Raw genomic sequence first — 18,405 nt, 5'->3', positions numbered from 1 at the left:
AACATTTTTAAGCGAATACTTGCAGTGAAAGAGACATATTTGGCATGTTGACTAACATGAAGTGTGTGAAAAGCCTTAACATGCTGCAATTCAAGTGCTACAGTACTTCAATCTTGCCAGGTGGCAATAGCAATTTCAAAGAAAATCGCATCACTGTATTTTCGACCGCAGGCGACAGATCTCAATAAACTGAACGTCAGTCAAGATAGCTGAGTTTGTAAGTCCAACACAACTCATTGCATAGAAGACTTATCAGCCTGTACAAAGTCACTGTAGGAATGTTTTGGTTGATTTAGTATCTTTTTAAATTGATATTTCTACGAGATTCAAAAAGTACTTTTATGTCTACAAGAGTAATTTATGTTTTTCTGAATGTTAGCCCAAGTAATCAGCTAACCTTGAACTAGCTGTGAACATTCTTTGTTTTCAAAACATCTTCGACTGACTAAAAGCCTCCTTACCATAAAATATTGTAGTACGTAGCCTACCAACAGAAAGTTCAAGACTTGAAAATAATTGCATTGAAAAACTCTGCCCAGACAGTAAAGTTCTAAATTTTGCATTGATTCAACGTCTGCAGTTGTTGTATCAATATAAAAATGACGGATTTTGCTGTCTTGGACAGAACGGGAATAATTTGAAACCGCGTTTCATTCTGTGAAAAGAGTGATTGTCGAAACACTGCACCTCAACACGTTTTTGCACATTACCTTCAATGGCCATCAGTTGTCACGGCTGAAAGAAGTCGAGAATTCGTAAGTTTCTTTTGATTGTACGTCTTCAGTCTTCATTTAGTGGGTCGTTCAACACAGTTCATTTTTACATTTCTTCACTTTTTTCGGTCGTGAGATAGCGAAAACTAGACCAGTTGATTGTCCTTGGCCAATCGATCAAGCTGGCGGGCTATAAATTAGCACATTCAAGCACCTTTGCTGAAACCAAATCTTTTTTGAAATGTGCTGAACTCTCGAACTTTAGTTGTATTGTCTCCACCGTGATGGTTCACTGTTCAATTTGCTTTGTTGGTTTTCATGATAAATTATCCATGTTCTTTTGCCATAAAAGCGACGTCTATCATTTGATGGTTAATGTAAATGCTTCATTTAAAACTGTTGCTCTATTTAAAACTAGCGTACAAAATCTAAAAGCAAGACACCCAAACTCTTTAAAAACTAGCAAACTCTAAAGTCTTCGAATGGGTTGGCCTTCTTCATTGCAAGAGAGATATGGCTGATGGGTAAGGGGACCGTGAGAACAATGTGACACTCTGAAACAGTGGCCAACCGCCTTTCGATGGTCAACGAACCATTTCAATGCGACAGGTTTGGGCTGTAGTCTTTGCACCCACTTACTGATGAAAATAACAGTCCAAATGAAGGTTGTTATGTTCTTCGGAAAGATTTTTTATATATATTCTTTTACTGAATTTCGATCAAATCAAAACGAAATGGATTGAATAGAAAAAAATACTCTTTGACCATTCCTAAAGAAAGTTTCTTTTTCCCTTGTAAAACTCACATTTTTTTTCTATCACTGACAAAGCGATCAGTCTGTGGGCGAGACGTTCACTCAGTTCCATATTGAAATCAAACAAAGTACAGCTTGTGTGTTTTATCGTCATATATGTTTTTGTTTTGCAGCAACGTCCGATGGTACGAAATCCGGTATGAATATCGAGAAGGGCGGTGTCTGCACAAGATTCAACATGAAGCTTGAAATGAAAATCCACGTCGCAGAAAGTAAGCTGAACAATTTAATTTATTGTCACCAAAACGTCCGCGCATGTTGTACACGACGCATTGAAAATAAAACAATTTTCACAAACATCATTTTTAAATTTCAAATATTTTTGATTGTGTTTTGCAACGCTAAACTATTTAGAAATGTACAGTAAAGCTTGCCCTGAACGGATTTAGGTTATTTGACTTTGTATTTACAACCCAGAAATAACCAGGCATTTCTCCACGTTTTTCGCTTCGCTTCAAGCTTAGTATTCACCTTAGGCTATGGGATTACTGCTGCACAAAAGGTGAAAGCAGCGGAAGCGATGCTGAAAGTGCAAATTAAATTCTATGGCAAGGAACTCTGAGCCTGAGGTGGCGCTACACTTGCTTTTTATTTTCCTTTTTCCTTTAGCGCAACTCTTCAGGGTGGTTTAATTATGTTCTATTGAATACTTGTAAAGACGCTAAGAACATTTATTTTGGCAAAATGACTTTGGGCATTTTTATATCAGGCATATGGGTACAGTTTATTGCGTGGACATTTAGGTAGATTAGTGTGGGTGTGGGGTACATGTGTCCCTAATTTCATCGCAGAAATGGCAATAACTTACACAATTCACTCATTTTGAAAATCAGTTGGCCCCTATCCAACAAAAAACGTCGTTTTCACGTTGATTTAACGTCTACAGACGATTAAATTAGTTATAAAAAAGGATTTCTCTAGCTGGGTAAACACGATTGAATTTGTTTGCTCTCTGGCGCATGCTTCCCTCGAAGAAAACTTTAATATTTACTAAATGACAGCTTCCCTACATCTTAAAAGAAATATTTTGGTAGACAGCTTTGTGAAAGTGTTTGGAAGTTTTAAATGTCTAACTTTTTTTCAAACTGCCATCGCATGACGAAAACGGTGGTTTTATGAAACTTGGTATATTAGCATACCACTATGGTGAAGGCTACTCAATTTCGAAACGTTTTTGAAGATTGTGTGCGAAGTCTTTTTTTAAGAGTGAAATTTCATCAGTTTGTCAATGTTTCCGCCTAGATGCATTATTCGCGGTCTCCATTCTTTCAGACAAAACTTTCCTTTTAGCCTACAAACACTTCGATAGAAAAAAGTGATTGTGCGTTCATTGTTTCCTTTATGGTTGACGTAAATAAAATTCATCCTAATATGAGTAAATTTGCTACGAACATTTTAATGCGCTTTTCTTCTTATTTTGAATTCAGTGTATTTTTGTAACAACTTGTCTCCAGTGTAACAAGTACGAGCTTACCTCCCATCGTAATGCAATGCTATTGCAACCCGCCTTTTTCCAACTGTGCATAGTTTTATCTCAAATTATCCAGACAGCAAAAAATTGTCATTTTTACATTGATTCAACGTCTGCAGACCTTTAATCAATGTAAAAATGACGAGTTTTGTTGTCCGGGTGGAGACCATGAGTAGGAGGCTCACATTTTGAGAATCTTTGTCGAGTAGTCACGATCTGCCACGGTAAAAATCCAGATTATTAGTTTGTTTACCTTCGTTTGATGTATCGTTTTATTTCACGTAAAGTCGAGTTTCCTCAGCTAATATTTGACATCTAGCTTTAGATGAAAAGACTTTCCACGAAAATGCAACTAAAGATACTCTGATAAATGATATTGTAAAGGAAACAATGGTACGTGATCAACAACGATTTTTGAAAAAATTAAATATTGCAGTCACTTGTAAATCTGCAGTCTCTTTTATATAACGTTGTTTAAACCCAATTTTCTAATTACCCAAGCAAGTAGGTTGATCACTTTCCGGGCATAAAGTTTCCGTTTTACATCTTTTTAACATCTGATGTCAAAACTACAGCAACCTAACACACACGCTTGCTGCAAGCCGTAAATGACTAAATTATGAATTTGAAGTCATATTACTGAAGAAAACTATAAATTCGTTCGTCATTCAATGTAGATGATAGTTTAGTGGGTTTGTTTGCGCTTTAATCTACAGCAATTCCTTGATAAATGAGATAATTGCGCTGAGAGAACCCTGACTGGGTCCAAAAACTCGTCTTCGTTTGTTTCGTTTGCATTGTTTCAACCCACTGCACCAGATCTGGCAAAAAGCACTGCAAATATTTTGTGTGCCCTTGTTCTCTCCTTGTAAACGCCTGTTGGCTTGAATGGTCAGCAGCTGGCTGACGGGCCTTTTTTTAAGTCCATGTCGTTATTGGAAACTGGCACCTGTACAGCACGGTTTGGTTGCTTTTTACTGTGTGTAAAATTGGTGCTTCAGAAAGAGTTGACAAAGTTATTGACAACATAATTTGTGCTGGACCTGTTGCACCTGAATAGATGTTACTCATTAGCTATCAATCAACCGCAAATTTTCAATTTTTTTGTCAATTTGTCTTCCAAGACTTCAGGAAAAGCGAATGCTTTTCATTTTTCCCCCATTAGCTTTAATGCAGTGTTGTCTGAACTTTTGTTTTAGGGGCTTGAAATGTTTAAGTAGTAGCAAAATTAGTGAATTTATTTTTATTTAGCATCAATTACTACAGTAGAATAGACAAAAATGGTTGAGCCCAACAGCTCATCCAATTATAATAATACTTCGTATTACCAATCAACCTCATCTTATCCTATGACACTGCCAGTAGGTACTTATATCCGTAAGATATAATGAACCACTTTAAGTATAGGTTATGCACTATGACAAAAAAGCTATGCTTACTTTGACACCTACGGTTTTACAAAAGCTGTCGTCTATAACAACTGACAATTTCTGGGAATGTCTTGATAACAAAGCACGTCACATGACGTTAGATCAATGGAAATAAATGCTTAAATTCGACAACGAAGAGTTTTCACAATAAACTCGTAAACATCGATGTCAATCATCCTACATGATGACATGATAGTGACTTTTCTTCTAACTTTGCCACAAGAGATTGCTGTCCTCAGGCATTCTGATGCAAACGCAATCTCGGAAAAGAAATTGCTTTGCTATAAATTATTGATCATTTGTTTGTTAGCACAATTTCAAAAGTTTTCTGTCATTCCTTTAACATTGCAAAATATCAAAAAACATTAAGAGTGCAGTAATTTTATGTTGGCCACTTAAAACCAATTGTTAGAAGTAGGTTACTCTATGGTCTATCTTGATACTCATCATGTATCAAAAATGAAAATGTCGTGAAAACGAAACTGCAAAGCATTCTTCATCCTTATAACTGGCTTGAGAAAAACGAATTTTTAGTCTTATTTGCACTACGTGTGCAACTGTGCATTGGCCTTGTTTTGAAACTTCTGTCGTCACGTGACAATGACGGTTACGAATGACCGAGAGTTATGAAACTTAAGAAAGGCCAGCATCGAAAAATGTGATTTGCCACCAGCTTGCTTGAGGCTACACCCGAAATATGAGATCAATAATAGCACAACAGAGATTGTTCTCTATTCATGCGTAAACTGCACTATGCAAAAGCTTCCGTCTCAAACTTTCTTCAAAATTTAAAATTTTTGTTGCATTTTTGTCAAAATAATGAAGTGGGCTTGTACACTAAACGTTTAACAGCAAACAAAATTTCTAAGCGCACCCTTAGAGGTCGGGTTTGGTGGAGGTTTCATGTTAACAATCCACTTCAATATCCTGCACATGGGATTCATGCTTGTGTGATTTTGGCTTATGTTTGCTGAAAAACGGTAAATTTAGAGTTAGTGGTAACATGATCTCACTTTTGCCTCTACAATTTTTGCAAGGTTGAATTAGCTGAAGTTTAAGACTTAACCAACAGAATTGATATTTTACATTGCTTCAACGCAGGCACATGTTGCACCGACATAAATATGACAGCTTTTGTTTGATAGATGTTCACTGTTCTGCATTAAAGGTTATTCCTTGTAGCTGTTTCCTTATGAATATTCAGCAATACAGTTTGACATGTTTGCCCGTGTTTTAAACGAGGTTGTGAAATTTTACAGTAACTTGCCAGTTGTTATTCATTTGAGTCTTACGATCGTGGTTCTATTCTTTCACCAGCCCGTGATGCCGATCATTGCTCGGTCTTCACTGAGGCACTACTAGAGAGCAACCAATTCTTGGCTTTATCATCCAAGAAACACAAGCCTTCTGTTGGCAGTATTTTTTAATGATATGCATCCTTGAACAGAAGTTGTTTTATTTACACTGTACCATTGACAAGAGGTTCAGGGGGTAGTTTTGGACCTGGGCCGTAACCTTTTCAAGGGACCAGAAAACTAAGAAACTACCGCATGTTCTTTCGGTATAGGCCTTTGCTTAGTGTGTTTTCTTAAAAGTGTCTTAATTTGGGGCTCACAGGTCTCGTTGGTACCGGGCCCAAATTGTCCTCTCAGCGGCCCTGGTTCTACAGATACCCACTGTGTTTTCTTTGCTTGAGCAACCGCTGTAAACACGGACGGTAAGGTTAACGCTCTATTTACACAAATAGCCCAGCGATTTTAAAGTTTGGACTTAAGAAAAAACTATGTTTTTGTACTTGCCTTGGGCAACAATATCTTCATTTATTTATAATACCGCCTCTTGTAATCGCTTTTATGAGTACCATAATTAATCCGTCATATGACGCACAAAAAGAACAACACCGATTTCAAAGCTATACGACACGAAATCGTAAATCAATTTAAAAATTAAGCAAAATAAGTTCAAGATTTGTTTGAAAGTTAACTGTTGATGAGCCAAATGAGAGATCTCAGATGGCCAGAATCAATGCCAATGTTTGGTCAAATCACATTGAAAGCTATACAAATAAGTTGGCGAAAACTAATACGACGAAAAGTAACATAAAATTTCGTTTTTTGGTTATTACACCAATTGTATTTGCCTTTTTCATATTTTCCTGAAGTTCACACTCCTTCCAAGTAAAAAGTTTTATCTCTCTTTGCAAAACTTCAACTTTGGTGCAGTTGAAGTAAAGGGAAAATTAACTTTGTCACCTGGGGAGTGTGATGTATCTTTTTCAACCATGCATATTGCATAGCATATGTTTGGTTGTGTTGAGGCACAAGCAGTCTATGGTTGAAGCTTGGCTGTTCGGTTTCCTTTAGAAAATTTGCAAAGCGTTTTTGGTTCTCTCAGCACATGACTAACTCTTTTCCAATTTTTTTCCCACAAAAAGTTACATAGACTGTTTTGGCAACTGAAAGCGTTAATTTGCTAGGTGAAGAGATTAACCCTAAAGTTTTCCCAGAAAAAAAAATTATGCATTAATTTTACGTTACATTTTATTCGACTAACGCAGAAACTAATATTTTGCCGTATTGCTTGTCGCGAACTCATAATGTTTGCCACACAAGCCTAATGACCGTCAACATACATTTATCCGGATATTTGATACAAAATTTTTCCTATCGTACGACCTTGACAATTTCAGCGTAAATTTTTACCGAAGATGCAAGGTCACGGTCCGATGAAAACCAATGAAGCGTAACGCAGGTGACTTGAGTTGCATCACTGAGCGCGGGGTTGTGACGTGACCATTCAACAATTTTTGGACTGAAAATTCAGTTGTTAAAAGAGAAATAACTTTATTTGCCAATCAGATTCCATAATAGTACACACTAAGGTTAGTCTACATAATAACATCCAATGCACTAACATAGAGAAACGCTTAAGTGCGCTCGATTTCAACAATTCAATCTGATTAGCCATGAGCAGCTTAGATCATGTCGACTCTGTTGCATTGCTGTGCGTGGACTGTTCCTTATATTCATATAATCATAAAACAAATATGAATTTTACATCATTGTGTATGTTTTGCTCGGCTCTCTACCCTAACCGTTTTGTTGTCTTTGATGTATATCTACTAGGAACAAGAACTAGACCTTATTATTCACCTGTAATTTGCTAACCATGCTTTTTATGGCTGTGATATCTTCAAGATAACTAGGGCTGGAGCCAGTCCGTGATTTGAAAGTAATTTAAAATAAAACTTGTCGCGAGCTGCTGTGAGTGCATTTTCAAAACTACAATAATATTTGTCTGCCTTTTGCATAATCGGATTTTCTGTCTGAAGCTATTGTTTTTATCTTTTGAGATACGTAGTCGGTAATGTTTTTGTTGTTAAATGCATGCTGTGAGATGTTAAAAATAACAAAATATTAACTCCCTATTAAATGCCTTAGGCTTAGGTAGTTTAATGGCGACATACTTGGCCCCAGTTGTGATGTCATAAATACCAGCACGCTAGAGTAGAATCACGCGTTGTCAAGTGTCAAAATGAAGCATTGTCTCCAAATTTGTTATTCTATTTTTTTTTTATAAGTTCAAACTCTTCTGAAACAATATTACAACTAAGCTTGTTTTAAAAAAGATTCTTATGGTTTTTGTTAAAACGATCATCAGTGTGGTATTTTAAAAACTTTTCGAAATTGTTAGCTACAAAGTAGACGCTGGTATCTTAACCTCTGTTCCGGTCTCGATGTTGTAAGTTATACAAGATCTATCAACTAAGGTTCAATCAAGCGATTGAAGATATCAAATTAATAGAATCAGTTACGTTCGTTTCGACAGTACTTTGAAATTTTGTTGCTTTTGATTATTTTAAGCAAATGATATCTTCTGTGTGCAGCATGAAATTGCTTGACATATTTTGTAAAATGTACTTTTACGGCTTCAAATATAAGGAAATTGCATCTTTGATGTGATAGTCGATACCGGACTGTTTCCATTCTTGAACCGAACCAAATCGATTCGGGTAGGTAAATTTGTATTTTTTCAAAATCCTTGGAAAACATGACGCAGAAAATCTTTCGACGAAAACGAAGTAAGATTTTCATTGATTCTCACAAAAACATGGCGTAGAGATGATATGAGTTCAACTCAAAAATATTTTCTCAAACAATAGGCGATACATGGAGGAGTTAGCCCATCTAGTTTGGTAAATTAATCTCATCACTGAGGGCTGGTTTGACGTGGAACTTGTGTCTACGTTAATTTAGTATTAAAAAAACAATAACAAGAGAAAATCACTGATTAGCTTATCTATTCACTTATCCTATTTATTGCAATAAAAACAATATCTTACGTCGTTTAAATGTTACTAGACGTCGTATGCCTTCATTCTCCCACTGATTGTGAACCTGTGTGAAACCAATACCCAGACAGTAAACCAACACGTCTGCAGACGTTGAATCAATGTAAAAAACGGTTGGTTTGTTGTCTGCGTATGGCCGTTGCGCAACGTTTGTGGAATTGCCATTCTGAATTTGATTGATGAGCTGTGAAATATTATTAGACGCGAAACGATGATTCAAAAGTTAAACGGTAACACCTTGTTGATTTAAACTAGCTTCAGAGGGCCCTTCGAGGTCAGGTGACGTGAAATCATGGCTTTTACAGATGAATTGTTGTTCTGTTACCATTGCACTTTTTTACCTGTTTGCGCCATTCCTTGTATGGAACATAGCAGAGTCGTAATGTTTATATTTTTTATTTATTTTATGAAAGGTCTACTCGGTCGTCAATCGTAACTTCATTTGATTATTCATTTGTGCGAAATGCTGTTTGTGTGTTAGATAGGAGGCAGAATGTTCTTTGTAATGGTCAACTTGCGACGAAATGTACGAGAATACTAATTTGGGTCCGTTATCGCCTGGTATCAGGTCTTGGGTTGAAAATAAGTTACATTCTATTCGTTCCTATGAATCAGCGCTGCAGTGACGACTTTTTTCACACTTCATTGATTGTTGAAGTCACCTTTGCTGAGATATTTGTAATTGAAACTTGTTTATCCAATTCCGAGCCCATCTTCTCCCCTAAAGGTTCAGCCGGACAACATGTAGCAACTCAGACGCATGCCCAGACCTTAAGCAAACAAAATTGAAAATCACCTCTGTGATACGTAATCTTGTCTTTTGTGTTTTTAGGGTAATTCCTTAATTGAATATCATCTTCCCTGTATTATGGCCTTATCGTTTAAAACGATGCGATACCAATTGCCATGATTTTTTTAAAGATTACAGTGGCACAAAAGCTATGTGGTCTTAATTAACTTTGAGGATGATAAAACAGAGTTATGCTGGTGAATTAGACATTAATGATTCAGTGTGACACTGTTTTTGTGACGGAATGTGACGAATGACCGAAGGAAATGCGGATTAACTGAACGTCATGTATGAAAACCAGTGAATGTGAAGACTTTGTGTCAAATCTGGTTCATTTACCATCACTTGATGTTTGATGCTTGCAAATATTAAAAAACAGTTTTAGTTAAAAACTTGTCAAAGACTCTATTTTAAAATGGCAGAAACTCGTTTTCTTTGAAGTTACCGATATTAAGCAAGGTAAATAAAAAATTATTAGAATTGTAAGTACAGTATAAACACTCAAGTTATTTTCAAATTTATTGCTGATACAAATGATAGACTTTTACCTGAGTAAGAGAAGCACAGTGCGTGTCAAGTATTAAATATCACGTATTTTAAACCACTCTTGATGTATTTTGCAACTAAGGAAAGGATATCTTTCTACAAATGTTCTTAGCATACGTCACGTTACGTCATAAAAGTTTTTCAATAAGTCTGAGATTTCTGCTGCTGAGGTTTCCTCATCAAGTAAAGTTGTTTGAAAATTAATATAATGCCATCAATCACTGATGTATTAAGTACAGGATTCTACCTTGTTCGCTGCCGTGATAAAAATAAATACTTCAAGTTAAGCTGCTTAGTATTGGTTCATCTCTGCGCATTCAAACCTTGTTTAAAGTGTAAAATGGGTGGCCGCCTTCCGACGAGTTCATCATCATTTTTTTTCTTTGGCTAAATGTACGATCCTGGTTTTGAATTCCTTGAGGCAATATTTAGACTTTGTAGCAAACGATGTGAAAATTACGTAGAACAATAACGAAGATGATAAGGAACTTTGTCGGTACAATGTCGGTGAAAAATAGCGGCATAGTATGGTGATGCCGCATCGAAATTTTTATCACCAGAAAAGATATGCATGCACTTGAAAAAAACGAAATAACTTTAAACCTTCGATTTTTGAAAAGTTGAAATCGTAAGATTGATTTCCTCATTTTGTTTTAGAGCCCGACCTGGTATCTCCACCTGTGCCGGACTACCCGTCTGACAATGACCCGAAAAAAGAGGACAACGATAAAAATGAAGGAAACAAGAAAGATGAAAACGACTCAGTTAGAATCCCGTTCAGCGACGGTAAGTTTGTTGCTTGTGCAGAAAATACCTCAGCCAGAAAATCAATCTTGTTTTATATTAATCCAACGTAATTAGATATTAAACTAATGCTAAAAATTTTACATTTGCTGACTGGGGCAATTATTTATGACTTGGCTTCTACGCTGCAGCTTGTTTGTTGTTTTTGCAAGAGTGGTCATAGACATGTGGAACATACAAAAGCACCACCATGAGAAGTATGGCTGCTATAGCGAGATCACCACAGATATAAAAATATTGGATTGTGCTTGACAAATGTGTACAACAGCTTATTGTAGTTGTTGATGATTGGCTTCTTTTCATTGCCACGCTGTAGATTTTCAATCCAACTCACTTAATCGGCTTTACCACCTGCCCGAGGAAATTTACTTTGAAAAATGTGGTTTTGGCCAAAATTTTTTACATTTCTTCTTGAGTTTGTAAACATGATGCTGTGATTTTTCTTTTGAGCAAGATAAAGAAATTCTTTTTTCTGCGCTTATATTGTAATGTTAGAGCTACCTACAAGAAACGTACAATGCACGCAAGAGAACGAATTGGTCAATGAAATATTTCATAGCCTTGTTGCAAGCGACGACACCCTCATTCTAACGCATTGGTTGCAGTAAATTTTGCGCATACTTTTCACAAATTAGCCTATGATGCCATTGTCCAACTAAATACTTCACAGCGTAAAGTAAATAGAAGCATGAAAGTGCTAAAACCCTTTCTGGACAATAGTAAAGTCATTTTTAGTGAGAAAGTCTCATCTGAAATTTATAAATAGACAGAGTGACATATAAATACGTTGTCGGCTTATAATCGTAAGAGCAGTTGGACTTCTATCTCATTTCTTTCAAAGTCAAGTTTAATTGAAAATTGTGAAAAAAAACTGCTGAGGCACTTTTGCCGCGTGTGTCGCAAACAACAAATATCTAAAGTGACATAGATCGCAATTTCCCAGGCAAAAAATCAACCGTTTTTTACATTGATTGGATGTCAGGGTTGGTCTTGAAGTCACGTTTCATGTGATGGCGGGGTCTAGTCACCTAAACCTTTTCAATTCATTGCGCAACGAAGAATATTTTTACAATCCACATCCCAGTGTTTTGTTTCTCTTCAATGTTTGTTTCAGTGACTAAACCGCTGAAAGAAAGTTAGGAAAAAGTTTCCCGTTTGTGAAAAGAAGCCCACTTAGCACAAGCCTTCATGTTTTTATGAAAGTGTTCTTTCTTGATTTGTTGGACTAGTCTAGTAGTGATTTCTGATTTGATAACAAACTCGGTGAGCTTTGTGCGTAGGATTCCACTTAATCGAGATTTGGGACTCAGCATATAAAGAAACACGGTTATGTTTCTCTGGGAAAAACTAACTTTAACGTTGTTTGAACCTCAGTCCTGTGTGTTGATTTTGTTAATACAGAAACACAGTGTTGTCTGCAACTTTTTGTTGCTTTTCAAAGAAAATACCAGTTATCATTGTTACCTTTGGCCAATAACAATCTATGCCTACGTAGATATCAAGTAGACTACTAACTCATTGGTTAAGCAGAAATTTGATTTTTGTAAAAATGGATACACTTTAGTATTAACTGGAATAAGAGCCTTCTGAAGATATCACTGAGTGTGAAACAGGCTTTTAAGGTTGCATTGGTAGCAGTGGTTTCATTCACTTAAAGTAAAGTTATGCGTGTTGCATCGTTTAATTTCATCGATTGCAATTGTTTGCAGATGGAAAAGTTCACGAATTTGAAAACGGTAAAACGCCATCGACAAAAGTTGACTCTGATCAAGAGATGAGCAGCACTGGAGTCATCATCGGTATCGTCCTCGGCGCATGCGCAGTTGCATTTGTGGTCTTGCTGATTTTTTTAGGCTACAAGTTACACAAGCGCCGCCGCAGAGTGCTCAAGAAATATCAGTCCCCACCGATGCCCCCGAACCGAGGGAATGCCCCTGTGCAGCAAGTTACTCTTGTCCCGATCACTCCTCCAGCTCATCACAATCATCTTCATCGTGGGAGATTGCAATCGAACCGCGAGCGACTCAGGTCAACCACCCTGTCTTCCCATACCGATCTGCTACCACCACCCTCGTATAACGAGACATTTTTAGACAATGGGGGCCCAGTTGTCGCGGTGTGATGGGGTGAAAATGGTTAATAGAGCCCCAAGTAATAATCAAAGATGTGTGCCACGGTTTAAATCACGCCGTGGGTGTTGGATGGAGCAGGGAAGAATTTTCTACGTTTTCGCACATTTTAGTTAGCCGCATGATGACGCTACAGAGGGTAAAGCCACCACCGTCACTCCAGTGTCCATGCTCTCGCAAATCTGTGGCCTCGGTCATGCCTGGCGTTGTTGCCTTTGTCGCATTTCAATAGTTCATTTAGCTATTTGTTATTAAGTTTTTGGTGAACAGAAAAGAACGGCAATGAAATAGCTATAACCAAGGGATCGCTTATCTACGGTCAGCTCGCACCGGTTTGGCACGAGTTAAATTATTGTAAAAAGTTTAATTTTTATCAAAACTTCTTTTGAGTAACATGTCAACGTAATCAACTCAGAAAACCTATCGTCACGAATTTTTGCTTTTCAAAATCATCCTAACAAGAATGTGTAGGCTATGCCCTTTTGTAATTTGGTCAACAATATTTCAACATTTCTTAAAATACTATGCGCATAAAACGATGCTTTACGGTGGCGGTCGTTTTATTTGCGTTGCTTTTTGTAATCTTGCAATAAGAAACTTGGTAAGTAGTAGGCAAGCAGCCTGGTTGGAATGACTTCCAATTTCTTGATTTTTTTTATATATCTGTTGTTTAATTGAACTTGTTGTTGTTGTTTTTTTCAACGCTTTTATTATGTTTGCTTAAATGCTTATGCAGTTGCCAGTATTTTTGTGCATAGTTTCAGAACTTTGCCACATCTACTGTAGGCCTATTATAACTTTCTCAGCGAAGGAAGATTTCGCTAAGCCACCATTTTCAAGTAATGGTTTACTCGAGTTGAGATTTAAATCTACAATATTTCCTGAAAAATACATTAGATGTTGGCATATGATTATATCATCATCATTTGTGAAGCTGCAGTTGCAAAATAATAGAACCACATTATGATTTAACGTGCTTGTGAAAGTCCAGTTTATTAGAATTGACCACACTGATCAAAATCTCCTCACAAAGTTCTGCTACTCTCTGATATTTGGTTTGTTTTTGACACTGTCAAGTCTTATCCTTAAAATTTTTCGAAAATTTTGACAGAACTGCTTTTATCGCATTCGATCGTTGCTAACAATTGACAAGCTATGCTGCGTATCGGTGGCGCAGATCTACTGTTTGGGCAGTTAGAAGATTTTTAGCCAACAAGGAACTTCAAAGTGATTAGCTTAATAGTTTGGAAACAAGTATTTACTTTGGTGCAAAACTTTAGGCGTATAAATCAAGCTTTCAAATAGTAGCATCTAACTCTTCCAAGTTGACCCACTCACGCATTGTAATCTGTAATTGTTTGTTTAGATTTGGTGCAATAAAGTTGAAGGGTTAATTTTTGTGCTTGGGAGGTTGTGGGGTGTTGATTTTGATATTTCTGTTTTACTTCTTAAATTAGTTTGGTTACATTTTATAATTTCTCGGCTTTACATTGTGTGCTTGCGATGGAGTCCTTGCGTTTTCAATTTTCTTTTTTCTTTTGTTTTTATCATTTACTGCTTTGTCAAGTGATGAATTAATTCATTCAATACAAACTTTTGCGCTCTTATTCGTAGCGTGCGCTTTCTGCAGAAAGATTGAGACCCCACACAATGGCAGTTTATATGCAAAGTTCAGTCAGGAAGAAAAGTTTAATTCACTTCAGTGGAGGAATTCTTTACAAACCTATCGCACGATCCAATTTTATTAGCCAGCTTTGGAATGAGGATTGGATGAGTATTGAGATTTACGACAAACGTCAGAGTGGCTCAAGAATACGATTGTCGGCGACTTACTGTTCTTTTAGGTTGAAAGTAACAAAACGTATGTTGTCGGTGGTCGTAATGTGATCAAACCCTCCCTAGAATTAAAAACAATAGATAAAACGTGACAACCTTCTTCCACTAGGCTACACTGAACGCGAATTTTCAACCACCACACAAGAGCGTGGGCAAAGTTAAGTGTTTAACGTTCCCTTTGCCGTTACTGTCAGTGACGTAGCTGAGAATGTCTTCCCACGAGTGTCTTCGTGGGAAGACTTAGCCGCAGAACGACCAACATGGCGCAGTCTTATTTACAAACGCGCAGAATCAGCTGAGAAACATCGTACGCTATCTGCTGTCAAAAAACGAGAACATCGCAAGGCCCGAGCCTCAAACAACCCATGGCCCTAGCCAACCATCCTTCCAATGTCCATCCTGCAGTGGAAGCTTCACCGCACAGATAGGCCTCACCAGCCATCTCCGCACTCATGAAGCCTACACCAGTGGTTTTCAACATTTTTGGTGGAACGGAACCCAATGAAACATTCCAAAAGCTCGAGGAACCCCTGTTCAATAATTTAATTGCCTTATGCAAAAAACATCGTTTGATTAATAAAATTAAAATACTCATGTTCAGATTTATTTATGTACAATAAAAATACAAACTGTAAAAAATTACATTTATTCTCATAAAAAATTCAATGAGAAACTTGAGCCTGGTGTTTGAAAACAACGAAAATTCAGGATCGCAGTGAACGTGTTAAAGTGTAGCAAATTCATTAATAGTGGCAAAGCTATTCAATATTTGATTATATTTAAACAATATGCATATAATACTAAAATAGACTCTCGGATTTGAATGCAACTTGCGGAACCCCTAGACTTACTGGCGGAACCTTAGGGTTCCGCGGAACCCTGGTTGAAAACCACTGGCCTACACTGACCAAAGCCCACACTAAACAAAAGCTTGATCTCAGTCTCATTGGCCATCTTCGGAAACGAAGGGCGAACATCAGCTGAGGATGAGCTGTGAAGCAAAGCTTATCTGTCGCCGTACAAGGTATCAAAGGGGGTTAAATTGACTTTATCACGAGGCGCCAAAAGTGCCACTATCCTGTAGATCGGGTCACCAAATGGCGGCCCGCGGGCCGCATGCGGCCCGCGGAAGGTATCAGCGTACAAGTATAACCAAAAATACTTTTATTGAGGGAGTTAAAGAGCACGAAGGCAAAAAATACTTTCCTGGAAGCATATTTTCTCATTGCATACGATTCCACCGACCGACCAATCAGATTATAGTTCTAGGTGGGGGTTGCTTAAAGTTATTCCAATGCGATGTCCAGCCACACTGTCCCAGTGGTTGATTAAAACGTCTGTTTTCGAATTTTGAAATTGTCTGTGAGCATAGGGTTGCTTATTTTAAGTTTGTAAATGTCATGTAAACACTAGTGCGAGTTTCACCGTTATTGTGTTTCACGAGCAGTGTTCTCTTTGTGCAAGTTTTTGTTGGCAAAATGGGTCGGTGTGCCAACTCAATTTATAATAAATTGGCAATATAGGCTATTACATATAAATTTAGAGACTTTTTCTGATTGTATTATGAAAATATTTAGCTTAGTAGGCCTACTGCAAAACGTTTTTTTTTTTAAGAAATATGGAACGCTTCACGATTTTGCGTGTCATCCTTGCGCAGGAGCTATGCTAATCTGTATCGTTCCAATTATAGTATATGTAGGCTACTGCCGAAGCAAGTACTGCAAAATGTTGTTAATCAACAAATTCTTGCCACGCTGATGAGCACCGCAAGTGACAGTTGTCTATAATAAAAGAAAGATGGTTTTATAGATTCTCACAAAAAGGATGAAAAACCAACTCATTGCTTTTTTAGAGGGAAGACTGTTCTTAAATTACGATGTTTCGGTGATTTTCACAAGCGTTTGTTTCATGGTAGTCTACCTGTCGTGATGATGTCTAGTTTAGCGTTGGTGGTGCCTTCAACATTTAGTTGCAGAATGGTCACTCCTTGACCTACAACAGCTGGTGCTATTCGCCCTGACAAGGGCGCTGTGCTTGGTCTGGGGGTGCCATTCTGATGATTGTTCTTCCGCATAACTTTATAGCGACAGTTGTAGCAAGTTTAGTTTCCCAAAGTCGGTACTTGCGGGGGCGGCCACGTGGAGGTACTTGCTTTCGTCGGCAGAGAGTGCTGCTTGTGAGTGTGGTGAAATGCAGACGGCAGCACACATTATCAAGGATTGCCGGCGATACAGAAATCTCATATGGAAATCTTGCTTCAAAAAATAAGATCAACACTCTGCGTAACAAAAAAAATTAAGCCTTTCCTAAACAAACAAGCACTTCTCTCCATTTACCTATCTCTAGTTGAGAGTCAGATATTATATTGTATCTCAACATGGTGTCATGAAAACAAAACTACATTGCAAAAGCTGCAACGTAGGCTACATGCAATAACTTTCGTCGTATTGTATTTGACATTGACCGCAGAGAAAGCATAAAAGGTGTAATGGAACTCAATAATTTAAAATCAATTAACCACATGAAAAATACAGTGATTGCAACTTTCATGTTTAAATATTCAAAAAAGCTACTTCCCACAACATTCAATGATATAATCATGTGTAAACAATCAAGTAGCCTAACAACAAGAAGTAGGCTACTGTAATTCTCTTTATATTCCGATATATTGCAGAATTAACACTTGCAAACAATCAATACGAAACATGGGGCCAACAGTTTGAAACAAGCTTCCCCCTACTATAAGAAAAGAATGCAAAACTGTAAAAGGCTTTAAATCAAAAATGAACAAGCTAAATCTTCCTTGAAATAATCCTATCTAAGTATTACATGCACCAAACTTACTAATAGGCTACATATATATATATTTTTTTTTGCCCAGAAATGATAGGCCAATGTGTGTAGATTTATTAGCGAAATAGTAAGGTTGTAAGTACTCCTACTGGCCTTCTGGTTCTTGTGTTTTTTTGTCCACAGAAGTTCTGCAGAGTCTGCAGAAGTTTTTCCATCCTCTTCGACCAATCGCCATCTTTCGGTGAAGCGGTGGCCATGTGCTCCAACCAGTTGTTTTATATCAATATCTTGGACTGAATCGTCATGTTATTGTCTGATTGTTTATCTATTTTTCTAACATGCCGAATTGGATTTTTTTTTTTTGGTAAGCGTTGGGCTCGCAGTCGAGAGCCTGCATGTTCGACTCCAGCCACCCGCACTTGCTGTTGTTTCTCTGGGCAAGAAACTTTACGATAATTGCCTCTACCCAGTGATCGATTTCGAGTAATGAGTAGTACCAAATTTAAGTCATAAGTAGAGTAGACAATCGGAAACAGACATTGCCGTCGGCTGCAGCGTGGGTCAGGTGTACGTCGGAAGGCGTACACCGATGCATAGCGCTCAAGTCCGCTTTCCCGAAATGCAGGATAAAGATAATAAAACAAACATTTAATTGTACCTTACTATTTCAGCAAAAACTTGTCGATGGTGAATTTAACCAAACACAATCTGGAGTTTATAATTAAACG

The 18,405-nt window shown here is 37.4% G+C and overlaps 1 protein-coding gene and 1 pseudogene across 1 annotated transcript in view; one reads left to right on the top strand and one right to left on the bottom strand.

Annotated features, from left to right (window-relative positions):
* The window catches only part of LOC145787459 (uncharacterized), a 34,876-nt gene extending 20,221 nt beyond the window's left edge, over positions 1-14,655 (top strand). The window contains exons 3-5 of the mRNA XM_082599207.1: positions 1,641-1,739; positions 10,773-10,901; positions 12,629-14,655. Coding sequence (XP_082455333.1) covers positions 1,641-1,739; positions 10,773-10,901; positions 12,629-13,041 — 641 coding nt within the window. The 3' untranslated portion in view covers positions 13,042-14,655. The remainder of the gene's footprint in view (positions 1-1,640; positions 1,740-10,772; positions 10,902-12,628) is intronic.
* A 1,841-nt stretch (positions 14,656-16,496) lies between these two features.
* Positions 16,497-16,588, bottom strand: LOC145788025 (U6 spliceosomal RNA; annotated as a pseudogene).
* Positions 16,589-18,405: the final 1,817 nt, after the last annotated feature.

This window comes from Aplidium turbinatum, chromosome 18 (genome assembly GCF_918807975.1).
Source record: "Aplidium turbinatum chromosome 18, kaAplTurb1.1, whole genome shotgun sequence".
Taxonomy (NCBI): Eukaryota; Metazoa; Chordata; class Ascidiacea; order Aplousobranchia; family Polyclinidae; genus Aplidium; species Aplidium turbinatum.
Note: the sequence above shows the minus strand (reverse complement) of the source record. Positions and strands in the feature narration are given on the sequence as shown.